The sequence below is a fragment of the Schistocerca americana genome, chromosome X, assembly GCF_021461395.2.
Source record: "Schistocerca americana isolate TAMUIC-IGC-003095 chromosome X, iqSchAmer2.1, whole genome shotgun sequence".
NCBI classification, from domain to species: Eukaryota; Metazoa; Arthropoda; class Insecta; order Orthoptera; family Acrididae; genus Schistocerca; species Schistocerca americana.
The window spans coordinates 791,827,515-791,851,188 of NC_060130.1; the positions used below are offsets into that span (position 1 = coordinate 791,827,515).

At 38.4% G+C, this 23,674-nt stretch overlaps 1 protein-coding gene across 1 annotated transcript in view; it reads left to right on the forward strand.

Moving 5' to 3' along the window:
- The window catches only part of LOC124555096 (glutaryl-CoA dehydrogenase, mitochondrial-like), a 159,727-nt gene that overhangs the window by 120,225 nt on the left and 15,828 nt on the right, over window positions 1-23,674 (forward strand). Inside the window, exon 7 of the mRNA XM_047128893.1 lies at window positions 16,724-16,953. Within this exon, the coding sequence (XP_046984849.1) occupies window positions 16,724-16,953 (230 nt within the window). The remainder of the gene's footprint in view (window positions 1-16,723; window positions 16,954-23,674) is intronic.

Below are 23,674 nucleotides of genomic sequence, written 5' to 3' on the forward strand. Positions count from 1 at the left end.
CTCACACTCTGATATGGACTGGAACGTTACTGTAACAAGTCACATCGCCAAGTAGTTCCCATTACAGCCAGGTAACTGATTCACCTTGCCGAGTAATACAGAGTGCTTATTGTAATTGTTGAATTCATCAGTCTGAAGACTGACTTGTTTTCCTGTATAAACTTTTTACTACCTGCATAACTACTGCACCCTACATCAATTTAAACCTGCCTACTGTATTTAACATTGATTTCCTCCTGCAATTTTTACCCCTGACACGTTCCTCTAGGCCAAATTAAACTATTCTTTGATGCCTCAGGATGTGTCTAATCAATCTCTTTCTTCTGTTAGGCAAGTTTTGATGTTAAGCTCTTTGATGTCTAATTCCATTCAGTACCTCCTTGTTACTTATCCAATCTATACATTTAATCTTCAGGATTTTTCTGTAGCACCAAATAAGCTTATATTCTCTTTACCATTTATTTTCTTCATTTCACTTCTACATGACGCCACACTCCAAATGAATACATTCATAAAAGGCTCCCTAACACTTAAATTTGTATTTGTTGTTAACATCATCTTGCTTTTCAGGAAAGTTTTTGTTGCTATTGCCAGTCTATGTTTCATGTCATTTGTACGTCTGCTGTCATCAGTTATTTTGCTACCCAAATAGTATGATTTCTCTACTTTCAGCATTTAATTTCATAATCATCACCTGATATAATTCAACTACACTCCATTACTCCTGTTTCACTTTCTTAGATGTTAATTTTATATCCTGTTTTCAAGACAATGTTCACCCCATTCAGCTGATCTTGCAAATACTTTGCTTTACATTGTATAATTTCAGTGTCATCATCAAACCTTAAAGTTTCTTGTCTGGGAACTTAAATTCTTTTTTCCATGTTTCTCCTTGGTTTCCTTTGATGCTTGCTCAATTTACAGATAAAGTTACTTAGGGTATATGCTACAATCCTGTCTCACTCTTTTCTCAATTATTGCCTCTCTTTCATGTCCTTTGACTCTGGCCTGTACGTGTTTTAGATAACCTTTCACTCCTTGTGTTTTATCATTGATAAACTCATAATTTTGAGGAGAGTATTCCCGTCAACACTGTCAAATGCTTTTCCTCCGTCTACAGATAGTATAAATGTCTATTTATTAAATACATCAAACTGAGATCAGTGCATATGTTTTTGTCATCCTCTTTAGTTATCATGGAATCACTTCTTTCTTGCGATCTGACATTTTCTTCATACACTGCTGAACATTGCTTCTACAAAGGGTGAACCATAATTCCACCAGTACACTTTCAGAGGTAGTAGCATGAACAAAACAAGAAAGAAATGTCTAGTAAACATAGGCTCTAAAATGCATACCTTAAGAGCTATGAGCACTTGTTCAGTACAAGTGATGTGTTTCACAGTAGCAAAGATGACCATGTGCTCGTAGCTCTTAAGGTACCAGTTTTGGAGCCCATGCTTGCTAGACTTTTTTTCTTGTTTTGATCCATACTACCGCCTGTGAATGTTTTTCTGTGGAGTTGGTTCACCCTGTATAATGCGGTCTCTACATATGAAATAACCTTGGCAATTGTTAATTTGAAACCCTTTGGGTATGAACCCTAATTCTTTCCTTCTCATATAGAAATACTATTGTACTCACCTGTGTGTGTTCGATATTCACTCTGTATGTTCTAAATATTCTTGTCAGTTTTATATTTTCTTTTGAAATATGATGTAACAACTGAACTCTAAAACATACACTATAATCTAATCATCAGATGAACATGTTAACTGTTGCAGAGGATTGGTTTTCATGATCTCACTAATATCCAAAAGCCACTCATTGTGAGAATGCAAATGCAGCAGTGCTAGACAGGGAGCAGTGCTGTAGGTTTTGTGCCATTTTATTTTGAGACTACAGCTTGCTGTAGTTTGACAGAAAGCATGGCAAATAGATGGATCAGGCTGAATGCCTTCTGTTTTTGTCCAAAGTTTTTTGTACATTTGGGTACAAAAATCTTCAGTAATTATCAAATTTATGTGTGCTTCAGAGGAATTAGAAATTCAGAGAAGGAGAAAGTTGCTTAAAATCTACTGCTGTCTTTTGAATGCATGGAAATAAAATATTCAAATTCATGATAGTGATTATGTATAAAACTATTTTTGCGTTTAGCAGAATATAAGCAGAGTTTAGTTTCTGAGAGGATGAAACGTACAAGGGTATACTCTGCAATGGTTTTAAGATAACGACTGAATTTGATGTACCATAAACTGGGTTAAATTATGCAACCTGGGTTACTTTACACACTTCCCATTAAGTTCTGTGGGGTGCCGCCCATGGCCTGTTTTGGAAATTCTGAGTAAAATGGCTGCTTAGATAAGACATAGTGAACTTTACTGGATTGAAAAATCATGACAGTGTTGTTCATACATCATGATGCAGGATGATAAATGCAGTTAATTGGATGTGAGTATCTTTACGTATTTTTACATTGCTTAGAAACTGTCATTGCCATGTCATAGTTATGTGGAACAGTAGGTGAAACACTTTTTTAGTGGAGACATTTTACTAGCAAGCTGAAAACAAGCAAAGGTGTGTGACTTTTGCTTGGGTGGGGGTAACTTTACGACGACTGCAAACAAAAGCAGAAAATAAGGATACTGAGGAAATTATTGGACAAGTGCTATCTTATGATGAGATTCAAGTTAAGTTCGTGAAGATGACAGGTGACTCAACATAGACATTTGTATGGCCTGATGTTGGAGATATCTCCAAAATCAATAACTAGGGGCTACTTGATGAACCTGTGGTATTACAAAGATGATCTTTGTAGTTCAAAGAACACCTGCAATCTTTTATGTACGTATCCAGTCTTTATTGAAGTGAAATCAAGGTTAGTAGTGCCTCATCCTGCTATAGAAATACTATAAAAGTGAAGGTGAGAAACTCGTAATCCAGACACAGCAGAAACATTATTTTCAATTTACATAATAAAAGCTTAAAATTTAAATGACTTGCCATATTCCATTTATCCTTGTAATAGGTTCCAACAAGTCAATAAAGCTATGAAAAGTGTCATGCCACTTCAGATTTCTGTTTTCTTTCCATTTAAAATTTCCAAACATGTGTAAAGTTATCCATTATAAGGCAATACTCCCAAATATCTTGCAAAGTACACTGAAGAGCCAAAAAACTGGTACACTTGCCTAATATTGTGTAGGGCCCCCGCAAGCATGCAGAAGTGCCACAACATGATGTGGCATGAACTCGACTAATGTCAGGAGTAGTGCTGGAGGGAACTGACACCAAGAATGCTTCAGGGCTGTCCATAAATCCATAAGAGTATGAGAGGGTGGAATCTCTTCTGCACAGCACGTTGCAAGGCATCCCAGATATGCTCAATAATGTTCATGTCTGGGGAGTTTGATGGCCAGTGGAAGTGTTTAAAGTCAAAAGAATGTTCCTGGAGCCACTCTATAGCAATTCTGGATGTATGGGGTGTCGAGTTGTCCTGCTGGAATTGCCCAAGTCTGTTGGAATGCACAGTGGACATGAATAATGGATACAGGTGATCAGACAGGATGCTTACGTATGTGTCACCTATCACAGTCATCTCTAGACATATCAAGGGCCCCATAGCACTCTCAACTGCACACGCGCCACACTATTACAGAGCCTCCACCAGCTTGAACAGTCCTCAGCTGACATGAAGGGTCCATGAATTAATGAGGTTGTCTCCATACCCTTACACATCCATCCGCTTGTTTCCAGTCATCAACAGTCCAATGTCGGTGTTGATGATCACAGGTGAGGTGTAAAGCTTCATGTCGTGCAGTCATTAAGGGTACACGAGTGGGCTTTCAGCTCCAAAAGACTATGTTGATGATGTTTCATTGAATGGTTCACACACTGACACTTATTGATGGCCCAGCATTGAAATCTGCAGCAATTTGTGGAAGGGTTGCACTTCTGTCACGCTGCACTATTCTCTTCAGTTGTCGTTGGTCCCGTTCTTGCAGGTCTTTTTCCAGCTGCTGCGATGTCAGAGATTTGAAGTTTTACTGGATTCCTGATGTTCACCGTACACTCGTGAAATGGTCATATGGGAAAATCCCCACTTCATCGCTGCCTCGGAGATGCTATGTCCCATCCCTTGTGCACCGACTATAACACCACGTGCAAACTCACTTAAATATTGATAACCTGCCATTGTAGCAGCAGTAACCGATCTACCAACTGCACCAGACACTTGTTGTCTTATATAGGCATTGCCGACTGCAGCGCCATATTCTGCCTGTTTACATATCTCTGCATTTGAATATGCATGTACTCTTTGAATGGAGTAACTTTACACACAATGTTGTTAAAACATGTCATAAACACGATTTCCATTCATTTTGAGGCTACAGTTGCCCTTAAGAACCTGAATGATATACAGAAACCCATTTATATCAATTATATAACTAACCACCTCCCCCTTTGAACCATAGTCCTTGCCGTTGGTGGGGAGGCTTGCGTGCCTCAGCGATACAGATAACCGTACCGTAGGTGCAACCACAACGGAGGGGTATCTGTTGAGAGGCCAGACAAATGTATGGTTCCTGAAGAAAGGCAGCAGCCTTTTCAATAGTTGCAGGGGCAACAGTCTGGATGATTGACTGATCTGGCCTTGTAACACTAACCAAAACAGCCTCGCTGTGCTGGTACTGCGAACGGTTGAAAGCAAGGGGAAACTACAGCCACAATTTTTCCTGAGGGCATGCAGCTTTACTGTATGGTTAATGATGATGGCATCCTCTTGGGTAAAATATTCCGGAGGTAAAATAGTCCCCCATTCGGATCTCCGGGCGGGGACTAATCAGGAAGACATTGTTATGAGGAGAAACAAAGCTGGCGTTCTACGGATCGGAGTGTGGAATGTCAGATCCCTTAATCAGGCTGGTAGATTAGAAAATTTAAAAAGGGAAATGGATAGGTTAAAGTTAGATATAGTGGGAATTAGTGAAGTTCGGTGGCAGAAGGAACAAGACTTTTGGTGAGGTGAGCAAGCAGTAAAGGAAACAAAAGAAAAAATTTGGAATAGGTATTAAAATCCATGGAGAAGAAATAAAAACTTTAAGGTTCGCTGATGACATTGTAATTCTGTCAGAGACAGCAAAGGACTTGGAAGAGCAGTGGAACGGAATGGACAGTGTCTTGAAGGGAGGATATAAGATGAACATCAACAAAAGAAAAACGAGGATAATGGAATGTCGTCGAATTAAGTCGGGTGATGCTGAGGGTATTAGATTAGGAAATGAGACACTTAAAGTAGTAAAGGAGTTTTGCTATTTGGGGAGCAAAATAACTAATGATGCTCGAAGGAGAGAGGATATAAAATGTACACCGTCAATTGCAAGGAAAGCGTTTCTGAAGAAGAGAAATTTGGTAACATCGAGTATAGATTTAAGTGTCAGGAAGTCGTTTCTGAAAGTATTTGTATGGAGTGTAGCCATGTATGGAAGTGAAACATGGACGATAAATAGTTTAGACAAGAAGAGAATAGAAGCTTTCGAAATGTGGTGCTACAGAAGAATGCTGAAGATTAGATGGTTAGATCACACAACTAATGAGGAGGTATTGAATATGATTGGGGAGAAGAGGAGTTTGTGTCACAACTTGACTAGAAGAAGGGATCGGTTGGTAGGACATGTTCTGAGGCATCGAGGGATAACCAATTTAGTATTGGAGGGCAGCGTGGAGGGTAAAAATCGTAGAGGGAGACCAAGAGATGAATACACTAATCGGAATCAGAAGGACGTAGCCTGCAGTAGGTACTGGGAGATGGAGAAGCTTGCACAGGATAGAGTAGCATGGAGAGCTGAATCAAAGCAGTCTCAGGACTGAAGACCACAACAACAACAACATAACTGACCACACTTTATAAAATCAAGAAAACACAAAAAATGTGTTTATAGTATCTCCAGTTGACAGTAACAGGAATATTCTTAGTTTTGATGTGAAAAGGAGAAAAATAGATGGAGGAGAATGAAATACTTTTTTTGTGCAATAAGAAAAACTATTGGCTCTGGCCAGTTGTATTAAGACAATACATGTTACTGATATTAAGCTTGCAGTGACTCATAAATGATTATCATTGTGTTGTGTTGTATTGTATTGTATTGTATTGTATTGTATGTTAACCGGGGGCCTAGAAACGACGGAGAGGCTCCATCCCTGCCGCAGCCAGAGTGGTCCACAACCCTACGGTGGCCACCGCGGTCCACGTCACCCCTCTACCGCCCCACACCAAACCACTCTTTCAGGGTTATTGTGCATTTTGACCACAGCTCTGTGGTCTAATGATTTTATCAACCAGACTGACCATCTTCATCTTAATGAGGGTGACAGTATGGTCTTCAGGAACTACGGTTACAACATTCATTAAATAAATGGAGTGCTTTCAAGTGAGAATCACAATAAGACCACCGACAAAAAGTAGGAAAAGAAACATGTCTTCTTGCCATTCTGTGGGTCCATGTTGAGCAAGACAAGCCACCTACTGAAAAGACACAAAATCAAATTGATCTTCAGGTCTCTGATAAATATTCGGAAGTCCTGAGACCAGTTAGAGATGGAGTAGGTTGCAGAATACCTCGGGTCTACAAGATGGCTTGCGAGTGCGGCCAGTCATATGTTGGAAATCGGTATGAATGGTAGAACAATGCAGACAGAAAAACAAGAGGCTTTATCGCATACACTACTTTGAGAAATCGACTTTAGCTGAACATGCTTTAGAAAACGGTCACCTGATCAAATTCGATGAAACCACTGTTGTGGCTCACACTAATGGCTTTTGGGACTGTGTAATTAAATAAGCCACTGAAATAAAAATCACCAATAACGCCCTTAATGGAGATGGCCTCCTGCAGCTCAGAATGATGTGGAATCCAGGGATCACATGGTTGAAGTGTACATATTGAATGCCAAGTCAAATTATGCCCATATATGGCAAGGCTGTGAGCACCAGTGATATCAGCTGGCAGCTAGCATATATAAGGGTGTACCAGCAGCCCACTGGCAGTCATACCTCTTGAAAAAGGCCAATGAGCACTTGGCTGAAAGCTTGTGACGTTCACCTGCTTTGTTTCTTCATTGGTCCTTGGTGTGACGTACTGCATTGTTATACTGGCTGAAAAATAGGGGGTGGGGGGGGGGTGGAGGGTGGAAGTTCAACACTGCCTACTGTAATTAATATAGCTAACAGTTGCACAGTTGTGTTTCACAGTTCTTTACTGTCACTGTCCACATCCCCCAACATTACATAGCTCACTATTGGTAAATTTTGATAAGCCTCATTAATAGGTTGCAGGCAAACATCAGCATACTGCTATGATAGTTTGCTGTTGAACATCTATGAGCAGTATAAACCTAACCACACAGTTCACAGTTCTTGCAGAAGAATAAGGTATGTGTGACACTATTTCTCAAATAACTTGAACAGACATTGTCATTGCCTTAACACATGGCCTATTTGTGTTACACTAATTCCACTGTTAAATTTGATGCATTGTTGTTACTTGAAGCAGTACATAATTTCCCTCTGAAAATTGGCCGTGGACGGACTGTCTCAGGACCAAAAATAGGGGCTTTATAAATCCTCACAGTAATAGGCACTGAGACTATACTTTTTTGATGTTTTAAGTTACAGAAATTACAATTAAAACATAACTCATTCAATTATATGAATAGATCGAAAAATTCCTCCTTTTTAACAGTTCTCTCTACCACAAAGATTAGGCCAAATTATTTGTTTAAATAATGAAATTAGCAGATCTAGTTATGCAAACAATGCTTTTGACCAATCTGGTAATTATTTTGGAATTAAATAAGTGCTGGCTTTGCTAACATGTTTTCGAATAGAGCCAAGTAAATACTTAAAGGATTCTAGTAGTTCTTCTTCCAAATGTTTATAATTATTACAGATTTTATTTTTGTTTATAAGTAAACAATAGAATTTAAGTCCTGAAACAATTACTGATTTCACTCCATAACAAAAGATATTAACTAGGAATGGTCAAAATAAATTAGGAAATTAATTACATACACAAAGCTACGCACCAAATTAGACCTGGTGCAGGGAATAGCCTTGATAGGGACAGGGAATGTGATGTAGGTGGTGACCTGATAAAGATAGCTACTCAAACTGATGGCATCAATCTGCATTTCATGCAACTGTTTCAGCATCATGATCAGCCTCATCTTAATGCAGCTGTTAAGCACGTTAACATTGGGCTGGAGAGGGCACTGATGGCAGAGGGCATGGGTCACATTGCAGTGGTGCCAGTTGAGTTTATCAGTAGATGGGGTTTCACTAGGCATGGCCTGCACTTCAACAGGTATGGGAAGGGGAGACTGGCAAAGCTTGTAGGTGACAGTGTAGTGGGTGGTGGTAGGACGCTCTTGGAAAAATTCCTGTAGTAGTTGGTGTTAGAGCTGCACCGTTTTTGAATGAAGTCAGCTGATGGATATACCTGCTTAAAGGAAGTCCCTCTAAGGGCTCACCTTCAGAGGATGTCATGTTTCCAAGTAGAGAAGGAGTTAGCATATTTCATCAGAATATTAAAGCTATTAGAGATAAAGTTAGTGAACTGCTTATAGATGTTGACTATGAAATTATTCGTATATTGGAGCACCACTTAAATAATTTGACAATTCAAAGGCTTCCTTTACCAGGATACAGGTTAGCTGGCTGTTTTTCAAGGATTTCATTGTGGGGTGGGAGAATGGCCATGTATGTAAAAAACAGTATTCCTTTTGAGTCCATAGAGGTATGTATCGTGGCACTGCACTGAACAGATATTTGAATGTTGTGCAGTTGCAGTTGAATTTAGTGAAACTAAACTTTTAATTGTTTTTGTTTATAGGTCCCCTAATTTTGACTTCAGAGCATTTCTGCCCAAGCTAGAGGGGGTTCTTGTTCACTTTATAGGAAGTACGAGAAATTAGTTGTATGTGGTGACTTCAGTATAAATTTTGTACATGATAGTGCAAGAAAAATGATGTTGGTAGATCTCCTAAATTCATATGATCTGATGCAGACTGTGTTTTTCCAACTAGGGTGCAGGGGAACAGTAGCACAGCCATAAACAACATTTTTATTCATTCTACATTACTAGATGGGCATTCTGTTAGTAAAAGGGTCAATGCCCTTTCAGACCATGATGCACCAATTTTAACACTAAAAGGATTTTGTACTCAAACAAATGTCACATATAATTACAAACTATGCAGGAAAGTTAATCCAAAAGCCAGCCGGAGTGGCCGAGCGGTTCTAGGCGCTACAGTCTGGAACCGTGCGACCGCTATGGCCACAGGTTCGAATCCTGCCTCGGGGATGGATGTGTGTGTTATCCTTAGGTTAGTTAGGTTTAAGTAGTTCTACGTTCTAGGGGACCGATGACCTCTGAAGTTAAGTCCCATAGTGCTCAGAGCCATTTGAACCATTTAATCCAAAAGCAATTGAGAATTTTTTAAACCTTGTCGAGGAACAAGAGTGGCAGGATGTTTATAGTGCTGGTAACATAGATGACAAATATAATGCTTTCCTTAACACATTTCTGATGCTCTTTGAGAGCTGCTTTCCATTAGAATGTCCTAAATAGGGTTGTTGTGGTCTTCAGTCCTGAGACTGGTTTGATGCAGCTCTCCATGCTACTCTATCCTGTGCAAGCTTCTTCACCTTCCAGTACCTACTGCAGGCTATGTCCTTCTGAATCTGCTTAGTGTATTCATCTCTTGGTCTCCCTCTACGATTTTTACCCTCCACGCTGCCCTCCAATACTAAATTGGTTATCCCTCGATGTCTCAGAATATGTCCTACCAACCGATTCCTTCTTCTAGTCAAGTTGTGCCACAAGTTCCTCTTCTCCCCAATTCTATTCAATACCTCCTCATTAGTTATGTGATCTACCCATCTAATCTTCAGCATTCTTCTGTAGCACCACATTTCGAAAGCTTCTATTCTCTTCTTGTCTAAACTATTTATCGTCCACATTTCACTTCCATACATGGCTGCACTCCATACAAATGCTTTCAGAAATGACATCCTGACATTTAAATCTATACTCGATGTTAACAAATCTTTCTTCTTCAGAAACGATTTCCTTGCCATTGCCATTCTACATTTTATATCCTCTCTACTTCGACCATCATCAGTTATTTTGCTCCCCAAATAGCAAAACTCCTTTACTACTTTAGGTGTCTCATTTCCTAATCTAATTCCCTCAACATCACCCAACTTAATTCGACTACATTCCATTATACTCGTTTTGCTTTTGTTGATCTTCATCTTATACCCTCCTTTCAAGACACTGTCCATTCCGTTCAACTGCTCTTCCAAGTCCTTTGCTGTCTCTGACAGAATTACAATGTCATCGGCAAACCTCAAAGTTTTTATTTCTTCTCCATGGATTTTAATACCTACTCCGAACTTTTCTTTTGTTTCCTTTATTGCTTGCTCAATATACAGATTGAATGACATCGGGGATAAGCTACAACCCTGTCTCACTCCCTTCCCAACCACTGCTTCCCTTTCATACCCCTCGACTCTTATAACTGCCATCTGCTTTCCGTACAAATTGTAAATAGCCTTTCGCTCCCTGTATTTTACCCCTGACACCTTCAGAATTTGAAAGAGAGTATTCCAATCAACATTGTCTAAAGCTTTCTCTAAGTCTACAAATGCTAGAAACATAGGTTTGCCTTTCCTTAATCTTTCTTCTAAGATAAGTCGTAGGGTCAGTATATCCTCACGTGTTCCAACATTTCTACGGAATCCAAACTTATCTTCACCGAGGTCGGCTTCTATCAGTTTTTCCATTCGTCTGTAAAGAATTCGCGTTAGTATTTTGCAGCTGTGACTTATTAAACTGATAGTTCGGTAATTTTCACATCTGTCAACACCTGCTTTCTTTGGGATTGGAATTATTATATTCTTCTTTAAGTCTGAGGGTATTTCGCCTGTCTCATACAACTTGCTCACCAGATGGTAGAATTTTGTCAGGGCTGGCTCTCCCAAGGCTGTCAGTAGTTCCAATGGAATGTTGTCGACTCCCGGGGCCTTGTTTCGACTTACGTCTTTCAGTGCTCTGTCAAACACTTCACGCTGTATCATATCTCCCATTTCATCTTCATCTACCTCCTCTTCCGCTTCCATAAAACTGTCCTCAAGAACATCGCCCCTGTATAGACCCTCTAAATATTCCTTCCACCTTTCTGCTTTCCCTTCTTTGCTTAGAACTGGGTTTCCATCTGAGCTCTTGATATTCATGCAAGTGGTTCTCTTTCCTCCAAAGGTCTCTTTAATTTTCTTGTAGGCAGTATCTATCTTATCTCTTATGAGATAAGCCTCTACATCCTTACATTTGTCCTCTAGCCATCCGTGCTTAGCCATTTTGCATTTCGTGTCGATCTCATTTTTGAGACGTTTGTATTCCATTTTGCCTGCTTCACTTACTGCATTTTTGTATTTTCTGCTTTCATCAATTACATTCAGTGTCTCCTCTGTTACCCAAGGATTTCTGCTAGCCCTCATCTTTTTACCTACTTGATCCTCTGCTGCCTTCACTATTTCATTCCTCAAAGCCACCCATTCTTCTTCTACTGTATTTCTTTCCCCCATTCCTGTCAGTTGTTCCCTTATGCTCTCCCTGAAACTCTGTACAACCTCTGGTTCTTTCAGTTTTAATCTACAGTTCATAACCAATAGATTGTGGTCAGAGTCCACATCTGCCCCTGGAAATGTCTTAAAATTTAAAACCTGGTTCCTAAATCTCTGTCTTACCATTATATAATCTATCTGAAACCTATCAGTATCTCCAGGCTGCTTACATGTATACAACCTTCTTTTATGGATCTTGAACCAAGTGTTAGCTATGGTTAAGTTGTGCTCTGTGAAAATTCTACCAGGCGGCTTCCACATTCATTTCTTACCCCCAATCCGTATTCACCTACTACGTTTCCTTCTCTTCCTTTTCCTACTATCGAATTCCAGTCACCCATGACTATTAAATTTTCGTCTCCCTTCACTATCTGAATAATTTCTTTTATCTCATCATACATTTCTTCAATTTCTTCGTCATCTGCAGAGCTAGTTGGCATATAGACTTGTAGTACTGTCGTAGGCACGGGCTTCTGTGTCTATCTTGGCCACAATAATGCGTTCACTATGTTGTCTGTAGCAGCTTACCCGAACTCCTATTTTTTTATTCACTATTAAACCTACTCCTGCATTTCCCCTATTTGATTTTGTATATATAACCCTGTATTCACCTGACAGAAAGTCTTGTTCCTCCTGCCACCGAACTTCACTAATTGCCACTATATCTAACTTTAACCTGTCAATTTCCCTTTTTAAATTTTCTAACCTACCTGCCCAATTAAGGGATCTGTCATTCCACACTCCGATCCATAGAATGCCAGTATTCTTTCTCCTGATAATGACGTCCTCTTCAGTAGTCCCCGCCCGGAGATCCGAATGGGGGACTATTTTACCTTCGGAATATTTTGCCCAAGAGGACGCCTTCATCATTTAATCATACAGTAAAGCTGCATACCCTTGGTAAAAATTACGGCTGTAGTTTCTCCTTGCTTTCAGCCGTTCACAGTACCAGAACAGCAAGGCCATTTTGGTTAGTGTTACAAGGCCAGATCAGTCAATCATCCAGACTGTTGCCCCTGCAACTACTGACAAGGCTGCTGCCCCTCTTCAGGAACCACAGATTTGTCTGGCCTCTCGACAGATACCCCTCCGTTGTCTGTATCGCTGAGGCACGCAAGCCTCCCCACTTGGAAGGTCCATGGTTCATGGGGGGGGGGGGGGGGCTAAATAGGGTACTAGCAGTAAAAGGCAGCCTCGGTGGCTAACTAGTGGGGTAAGGATATTATGTAGAACAAAGCGGGAATTATATCAAAACGTTAGAAGTGGTCACAATCAAGCTACAGTAGTGCATTGCAAACAGTACTTCAAGGTGCTTAAAAATGTTATTAGGAAGACAAAGAGTACATGGAATGCAAATACAATAGCTCATTCACAGGATAAAATTAAAACCATATGGTCAGGTGTGAAGTAAGTGTCCGGTCAGCAGCACAAGGTTGGCAATATAAAGTCAGTTTCTGTTACTTGTATATCAGATATATGTACAGTATTTAACAATCATTTTCTGAGCATTGCTGGTGAATTAAATAAAAATTTAGTTTCTACAGGAAATCATATAACAATCTTAGCAAATGCCTTTCCGAGATTGATGTCTGAAATATTTCTCAGTGATACAGACAAGGGGGAGATTGAGTGAATAATTAAATCACTGAAGACTACGGACTCTCATGGATATGATGGAGTGCCTAGCAGAATATTAAAGTACTTTGCTGCACATCTTAGCCCTGTATTTAGCCATATTTCTAATTTTTCGTTTAGGAATGGTCAGTTTCCTGACTGATTAAAGTACTCAGTAGGAAAGGCGCTTTATAAAAAGGAAGAAAGGAATAATGTAGACAATTTTCGACCTATTTCTATGCCATCAATGTTTGCCAAAGTCATTGAAAATGCTCTGTATGTAGGGATAATTGATAATTTTATATCACACATTTTGCTATCAAATGTACAGTTCGGCTTTAGAAGTCATTTAACATCTCAAAATGCTATATTCTCTTTTCTCTGTGAGGTACTTGATGTGTTAAACAAAAGGTTTCGAGTACTAAGCATATTTTTGATTTAACTAAGGTGTTTGACTGTGTTGGTCACAAAATGTTGCTGCAGAAATTGGACCATTATGGAATGTGGGTAATAGCTCACAATTGGTTCACTTCTTACTTTAGCAACAGACAGCAGAAGGTCATTATTCACAGTGTTGAGAATAGTGGTGATGTGGAGCCTGAGTGGGGTACGGTCAAATGGGAGGTCCCACAGGGATCAGTGTTGGGGCCACTCCTATTCCTTATTTATATAAATGCAATGCCCTCTAGTATTTCAGGTAACTCTAAAATATTTCTGTTTGCTGATGACACTAGCTTGGTAGTAAAGGATGTTATGTGCAACATTGGCTCAGTTTCAAATAGTGCAGTTCATGACATAAGTTCATGGCTTGTAGAAAATAAACTAATGCTAAATCACAGTAAGACGCAGCTTTTGTAGTTTCTAACACACAATTCAAAAAAAACCTGACGTTTTTAATTTCACAGAATGGGCGTATGATTAATGAAACTGAACAGTTCAAATTTCTAGGTGTTCAGATAGATAGTAAACTGTCATGGAAAGCCCACATTCAGGATTTTGTCCAAAGACTTAATGATGCCATTTTTACTGTTCGAACGGTATCTGAAGTAAGTGATCGTTCAACATGAAAGTTAGTCTACTTTGCTTATTTTCATTCACTTATGACATAAGTCTTATGTCATATGGTATTATATTTTGGGGTAACTCTTATCATTCTCAAAAGATATCTGTGCTTCAGAAATGCACAGTGTGGGCAATAAGTTCGCAAACCTCTTGTTGACCCCTGTTCACTGTTGATTGTGCTTACTCAAACTTATGGCTTGTCTTTTTTTGAGTTCATATACATTTTATTTTATCTGTTATTACTTGTATGTTGTAATTTCATGTTCTGACATGTTGCATGACCTTGGAGATTTGCTACTCAATTTGGTCCTATGGAACTTGATGTTTAAATAAAAAGAAAAAAAGAGCTGTGTATTTCATAGTCTTGTCATGCAAAGATAGTACATTGTGATTGTAAATTTTTGAAATGGATTCATTTGTGGGTTTGTAGCTATTTATTGTATTTACAGCATCTTTACTTCAAAGTCAGCCAATCAGGCGTATTTCTTTTCCTTTCTTATGTCTTCTCAGAAACTGGTACATAATTGTATATTTAGCATTATTTAATTCTGGTACATCCACCTTTGGCAAGTCCTTTTCTACCCATCTTTTTGTAATGTGTGTTGGCTTTTTCATGTTTGCCATTTGTATGAGAGAGACAAGCCCATTACAATTGTGGAACTTCCCTCTTCTGTTTAACTATAGCCTATGAAATGTAAATTCTTTTCATTAGTGCAGATGATAGAAATACACAAAGAATATAACAGAATCACTTGTCTGTCATACTGTCAGAAAATAATTTTTGGAGCAAACTTTGTTGCTTCAGTTAGTTATCAATAAGCTACTAATTTAATTGTCTGTTTGGCTACATAGGAACTTTACATGTTGTATGTTCTGAATTTCCAGCACATTTATCTCATTTCAATGACTTACAGTGTCATTCACTATTATAAAATAGTATTAACAAATTTGACATTTTTGTGGCTTGTGTTGTGTAGTAGTAATACTTGATCTGTACAGCTATTTTATTGGCAACCATTGCTGCCTGATTATTTACCATCATTGGAAAGCCATTAATGAAAAATCAAGATAAGAATAGGTTGAGGGTAAAACACTGAAAGAGTCTATACTATCTGATTTCCCATGCTGTATTAATTTTGTAAGTCTAACCTGGAAGAGGTCCAAAAATTCAAAAAGATTCTCAGAGGATACTGTTAACAAAGTATTTTATTCCTGTAAATGATTATAGCATCCTCTGTGAAGTATCTTATATGGAAACCAAATTGGGAAGGAATCAGAAAGGAATTGCAACATGTCAATAAATCTGATCATAAATAGTCTTCCAAAATATTTTGAAAAGTAAGTGGTAGGAGATAGGCAGGTTTAAAGTTGAAAGATACAAACTTATGTCTGCTTTTACAGGCTGATATCAAAACAGCATAATTTCATCTGTAGGAAATAAAACTAATTATTTTCTATAATTGTATTGCCAGTTAAAGATTTGCAATATGTATGACCATTTCTACTAATTTTAAGAAAATACAATTAGTTTGAGACACTACTCTTTCATCTAAAGTGAGAAAATTTGTACAATTATGTTGCTACTCTTTTTCAAATTATCTTTTTCTTCCCCATTATGAGGCAAATCATCCTGCAGCTGAGCACCGATTTCATGAAGTACTGTAAGCAAATTGTTGACACAATCACTTTGGATGTTCTAAGTTCAATCATGGAATAATCTAGATTTTCATCTCCAGATATGTACATAATTCCCAAATCAACAATCAGATTGTCGCATAGATTAAAGTTGTATCCATTACACTCATGTCTGATGGCTGATCCGATTTATTCTTCAATGCCTAAAAGAAAAAAGTAACTCTCATCCCTAGGTTCTCACTGACCTTAACACACATCTCCAGATATTTACATAATTTCCAAATCAACAATCAGATTGTCACGTAGATTAAAGTTGTATTCATTACACTCATTTATGATGGCTGGTCCAATTTATTCTTCAAAGCCTAAAAGAAAAAAAAAAAAAAAAAAAACCTCTCATCCCTACGATCTGTTATCTTGTGGATGAATCTTGGTAAACATGGCAAATGTATTCTTAGTTGAGGCACATTGGATTATATAATCAATACTCATTTGGTTCATACAGTTTACACAATGTGGATATAATGAACTCGAAGAATACTGAGGAATTGATGCATACTGTAACAGGCAAAACTAAAAAAGGCCTGATGTTTGAAGTGAAGATGATAAAATTTTTCTGTGTGTTCTATTTATATTCAAAATAAACTCTTCCATATTTCACATTTTTATTGTAAGTGTTGGATCTGTTGTAACTTAAGGTTCTTTTTTTGTGCCCTTTTTCCCCAGGGACCTTTTACCTGTCTTAGTAATGCTCGTTATGGTATTGGTTGGGGAGCCCTGGGTGCAGCAGAGTTTTGCTTAGCAGAAGCACGTCGATATACACTAGAGCGTCACCAGTTTGGACGGCCTTTAGCAGCCACCCAGCTCATTCAGAAGAAATTAGCAGATATGCTTACAGAAATATCAATAGGTCTTCAAGCATGTCTTCATGTGGGTCGCCTGAAGGATAAGAATTTGTAAGTGTACTAATTTTTGAGGAATAAGAATTTGTAATATTGCTGATTTTAATCACAAAGAGAAAACTACATATTCAATCAAATCAAAACTTAATTTGAAATATGTTGAAAAAAACTTAGATAATCCAAACTTGTTCATTACTGAAAATAAATTTTTTAAATAAGGGTAAAATATAAGGTATATCAAAGAAAAATTACATTTTTCATCCTAGAATTCTGTCCTGTGGTATTAACTGCCTCTATAAAGACACATTGACTTGTAACTACTTTTATGTCATAATTTTCAAAGTTACACAAGAAATGCTATGTAATTCATTTGGTAATGAAGATGTTCACTTTCAACTCAGAAATTCCTGGTAACAAAACTCACTCAGGCTTAGTGTGATGCAGAAAGCAGTGGGTTATGCAGTCCCAAAAATAATTCACCCCTTATCCAAGTATGTGAAAAATCTAATATACAATATAATTAACTTCAAACGCAAACTGAAATCATGTCTGCTTGACATCTCCATCTCCATAGGAAAAGGATGGAATATTAGAGCTTAACATTGTCAATGATGAGGTCATTAGAAATAGGTTGGAGAGGAAATCAGCTGTGCCCTTTTAAAAGTACCTTTCCAAGGCACTTTCCCAGCATTTGCCTTAAACTGTTTAAACAAATCAAGGAAAACCTAAATCAGGATGTACAGGTGGGGATTTGAACCGAATGAGTTGAGTGTCTTACACTGTGCCATTTTGCTTGTATACAATTGAAAAATTTCTGAATGTACAAGACTGTAAAGTGTATGTGACATTGCACATATAGTTAAGTATAAATCAATGTATGTTGAAAAATGGAGATTAAAGATAGCTTAATATTAATTAAAGGACGATCATATAAATGGCTAGCATGTTACTATATTTTTCAGTGAGTAAGTCCTTTGTAAACTAAATGACTCATTTGATTAGAGTACTGTGAAATCATGTACTTAGTTACAGTATATTCTGAGGTTCATTATTACACTGCAAAGTTCCCAAGGAAGAGTACTAATTACAGGAACTGGACACAAATTTGATGGAGGAGAGTTCAGATCCTCTCAAAGTTATTTATGTTTTCCTTTACTTCCATAAATTGATGTAGACATCTACATCTACATAAATACTCCACAAGCCACTTTATGGTGCTTGGCAGAGGTTACCTTGCACAGCAGCGAGTCATTCTCTTCCTTGTTCCACTCGCAAATGGAGTGAGGGGGAAAATACTGTCTAATTGCTTGTGTATGAACCCAAATTTACCTTATGTTTACTTCATATTCCTTACACAAGATGTACATTGGGCGCCGTAAAATTCTTCAGCAGACAATTGCAAATGCTGGTTTTCTAAACTTTATCAATAGTGAAACTTCCTGGCAGATTAAAACTGTGTGCCCGACCGAGACTCGAACTCGGGACCTTTGCCTTTCGCGGGCAAGTGCTCTTAATTTATCAATAGTGTTTCACTAAAAATATGTCATCTTTCCTCCAGGGACTCCTATTCAAGTTCTCAGAGGATTTCCATAATACTCATATAATGATTGAACCTATCAATAACAAATCTAACAACGTGCCTCTGAATTGCTTCGATGTACTCTAATCCTACCTGGTAGAGTCTCAAAGACTCTAGTGGTATTCAAGAAGTATTCTGTATGTGGCCTCCTTTAGAGATGAGCCATACTAAAGAGACTTCTTGCAATAAAACAAATTTGACCACTTGCCTTCCCTGCAACTGATGTCATGTGCTTGTTACATTTGATATTGCTTTGCAACTTAACACCTAGATATTTAATTTATGTAACTGCGTATTTGGTTCACATGGGGTACCACAGCCATACTTGCACGTCATGTGCTGGCTTTCAGATCGGCTGTATGCACTGTTTAATAACAGGGTAACTGCACAACACATCAACACCTACAATGCTTGAAAATGGCCTGCAAGGCCAATATTGGATAATCATGCAAGATATAATATAGGATGATTATAATTAAAATTAAACTTTCAAACCACTGTAGAAGTAACACCACTAGTCAGAATGACGCCAAATTGTAACGGAATGTTATTGGAGAAGGGGAAAACATATGGCAGACGGAAAATAAATAGTTGCAAAATGTAGCAATAGATGGCACTGTAAGCATTATAATTTAATAGTGGTCGACTACAAATGACAAATGAATCGTACAACAATGCCTAAGGTGTACGTTTGACGTTAAACAAACTTAACTACTCAGTTTGCATGCGTGTACAGGTGTGATACTGTTAGTTACGTAAGCCCATCCACCACGGCAAGTTCATATCACATTGGATGGGAAAAATTGGTTTTTAATTGTCTTGAGGCCAAAAATCACATAAAAAGCATCACTTACATCAGTTTTTAATTGTCCTGAGACCAAAAACCGTACAAAAAGCATCAATCAAAATCAGGTCACATTATTAATTTCTGTGTGACTGGTCCAAAAAATGTTCAGTATGCTGTCCACCATTTTCTGCAACAAGTTGAAATTGAGGAACAGAATGTTACACAACTGATGGAAGTGTTTCCGGAGTCACGTTCAGAATGTGTTGCACAGTGTGTGCCTTCAATGCTGCGAAGTTTGCAGTCGGAACACTGAACACATCATCTTTCAGGCTGCTGGACAGCCAGAAGTCATACGGTTATGATCAGGTGATCAGGATGGCCAGGCTGTAAGAAAATGGCGGCTGATAATTCTAGCAATTCTGAAATGGCATTTCAGCAGCTGCTTAACTGGATTTGCAATGTTCAGAGGTGTGCCATCTTGCATAAAAATGATCCCATCCACACATCCAGGCTTTTGGAGAGCTAGAATAACTAGATTGCGCAAGAGACACTCATAGCACTTACCAGAAGCACCTGTCTCTTCGAAAAAATATGGCCCTATGATAAATGATGCCGTAAACCCACACCACTCAGTGACCTTTTCAGGATGAAGTGGAACCGGTTGATTTGCGTGTGGATTTTCTCTTGCCCACATTCGAAAACTCTGTGTATTGACATACCCTGTCAGATGGAAGTGGGCTTCATCTTTCCACAAAATCTTCCCTGGCCAATCATTGTCCACTTCCATGCAAGCAAAGGTCTCTCTTGCTGGCAGGTCAACAGGAAGCAACTCGTGCACATGGGTAATTTTGAATGTGTAGCAAAGAAGAGTGTTTTGTAGGATTTTACGCACAATGCTCATGGGTATGTCCAATGTTCAGGCAATTCTCCATGCACTACACGTTTGCACACCACCACTTGTCTCCTCCTGCACTGCTGTGGCCACTGCTTCCACTGACTTCGAATCAATTTGTTTCCTTTGTCTATCTGGTTGCTCACCAAAAGAACACGTATTTTCGAATTTATGAATAATTTTCTCCAGACCCACGGCAGTCATTGGACCAACACCTTTTTTAAAACCCTACAGTGTCCAGTACTTCCACAGAATGATGTGTGCACAGTCATCGTTCTTGTAATACAGCTTCACAAGCAGAGCGTGATTCTGCATTGAGACAGTCATTGCGAACATCGCAGATGCGAAAGGAGGAAAAGCCGTGTACCTGAAGTGTTTATACCAACTTCAATGTGTCGTGCGCATGACAGGTGTTTTCATTTACCTATTCTGTCACGTGAAGCACCATCTGTTGATCAATTTTCATACTATATTTTTCATCTGCCATACGTTTTTCCCCTTCTCCAATAATTTTCCATTGCAATTTGACATCATTCTGACTAGTGGTGTTATTTCTACAGTGTTTTGAAAGTTTAACTTTAATTATAATCACCCTGTAAAATGAATACTCGTGAAAATCATCTGAGGTTGAAAACTTCAAAATGTCCTTTAATGTGATTGCTGATAAAAAAACATGACTTTCGTGTGTCATGTGACACATTTGCAGATGAATAACATGCCCAGAACTTCTAAAATGGATCCTAAAAGTGTGCTTGTCATACTTACTGATAAGAGTAAGAATTTTCCAGTGTTGTATCATGAAACACTTAAAGTTTAATTATTTATCAACAAGAATAATGTGTGGTAGCTTACCCATGATCACCTTGTAGACATTTGTTTAAGGAGTTGGGCGTCCTCACTTCTGCTTCACAGTATATTTATTACCTCATGAAGTTTGTTGTAAATAATCCATTACAGTTCATTACAGTACATTATGATGTACATAATTACAATACCACAAAGAAAAATGACATCCATTACTCCCCATAAAGGTTGTCTTTAGCAAAAGAAAGGGTGGTGTAATGCTGCAACAAAAATTGTTGATCACTTAATGAGGCATATAAAATGTCTGGCAGCCAGCAAAGCAGAATTTGAGAACAAACTGAGAAAGTTTCTCCTTGACACCTCATTCTGTTGTATAGAAGAATTTATGTAATTCTAATGTGTTAAAGAAAAAAAAAAACAACCCTTATAAATTTTGATGCCATAACAATATTCACAAAATAATTTGCGATGGAATGTAAAATGACTCATTCCTACAAGATATTGATTTATATACAACAAACTCAATTTAAATTGTGCAATTTTTACTATTAAAATAAAATTGTTTTAAACATGAGATAAGTTAGTACATTTCACACAGTGACTGTCTCGGAGTATTTCAACAAATTTAAACGGATGACGGGTGGGTATTGGGAAAAACTGAAGACCAAGCTTAAGAAAATTCCTCACACACCGATTGCCTATAATATTAATATTATGAACATCCTTCTGTCAAGATTGAGCTCACCTAGTAACCCAGGGGGGATGTCATAATACCAGAGGTATTATGGAGTAATGAGGAATATAACCTAATAGCATCTAGCAAAACGTTTTGGCCTTATGACAGCAGTGACATGTCATTGCTCGGGCTGTGTGAAACAGTGTGTGTAGATAGCCACCCTGATCCGTAACTACTCAACTGTTGACCACAACACACAGAAATTGGCCAGAAATGGATCCAAGAAACATACATATGGTATCCTATATGTGCTCAATATGATTAAGGTCAGGTGACCTGGAGGACCAGAAAACTTTCTCATTTCATGCAGTGTTCCAATTTGGGAGCAACTGGATAAGGGAATGTCTTTCTAAAGGTACAAGTCACCTGGAGAGGGAGGTGAGAGATTTAGTGTGCACCTGATTGGGCCGAAGGTTGTTGTATCATTCACCAGTGAGGAACAATGTTAGTCATACCAGGAACCACATTTCATTCCACGTACATGTCCACCATATGGTTATACCACTGCTACTGGCCTGAATGGTGTTCTTTTGGAAAAACAGCTCACCTGGTTTTTGGTGTAATTGTACCCCGCCATAAGAGTGTACCAGTGTGTTCTGCAGCTCGTCAGTTCAGGTAACTTTCTTTACTGTCAGTGTCCAGTGATGATATGAATATCCATGCTCTTTGATGTTCAATAAGCATGTGAGAGTGGTGACTTCTACACATTATAGTGAGAGGATGATTGTGGGTGCTGACCAATCATCATTGTTGTTCATGGAGATATGTTCCATCTATGCAACTAAATGAAAGGCAGTGTGTTTATCTCCATATGCCTTTTGCTTCTTTTGTCTGTGAAGCATCTTCAGTGGCATGTTATACATATTTCTTTTTTATACATATAATAAATGTGTGTTCGCCCTGATGGCTGAGAAGTCGGCGTCGCGGTCTGTCATGTCATGGGGCCCGGTTTCAATTCCTGGCTGGGTTGGAGATTTTCTCTGCCCAGGGACTGGGTGTTTTGTTGTCTTCATTATCATTTCATCATCATCTGTGGAAGGCAACAGGAAACCACCACTGGAATCACTTCCCTAGACGCTCATGGGGTGGACCTCTCTGATGAGGCTTCCTCCATGACAAGACCTGCCATAAGGCAGACCACAAAGTTTTAGTTTTTATAAATGTGTTATGTAGTAGTTGCAGAATGTTAGTATGTTACATTTTGTCATGTTTTTCTCTTGTTTTTTAGATTAGATGCAACGTTTGTATCACAAATTTTGTGATGTTAAATTATCATTTGGTGTTATGATTTCCAGTGTTGTTAGTCCATATGTGGTTCTGGAGATGTATTCATTCAGTCCCCATACTCCAGCTGGCCGATTTCTGGTGTTTGTTCACCCACATTTATCATTTTTCATTTATTGTGTGTGTGTGTGTGTGTGTGTGTGTGTGTGTGTAGAGAGAGAGAGAGAGAGAGAGAGAGAGAGAGAGAGAGATCCGTCAATTATTTACTCTTGTCATGTTTCAGATTTCTGTTTGTTATTGTTTTAGTGGCTAACATGATCAGAGAGTTATTGCTTGTGTTGATTTGGTCATTAATTACTTTCCTTTTCATTGCAAGGGCTCTTTGCATGTGGAAGTTTTCTTCTAATATGAGGAGTTTTGTTGTGATCGTTCACTCTAATAATTTTATGTGAGAAGAGTGAACAGTCACAACAAAAAACTTCTGACATTACGAAAAAACTTTCACATACAAAGAGCCCATGCAATGAAAAAGAAAGTAATTAATGACCTAATTAATGTAATCAATAACTCTCTGATCATGTTAGCCACTAAAACAATAATAAACAGAAATCAGAAACATTAACCAGAGTAAATAATTGATGACTCTTTCTCCCCCCCCCCCCTCCCCATCTCTCTCTCTCTCTCTCTCTCTCTCTCTGTCTCTCTGTCTCACTCACACACACACACACACACACACACACACACACACTTATT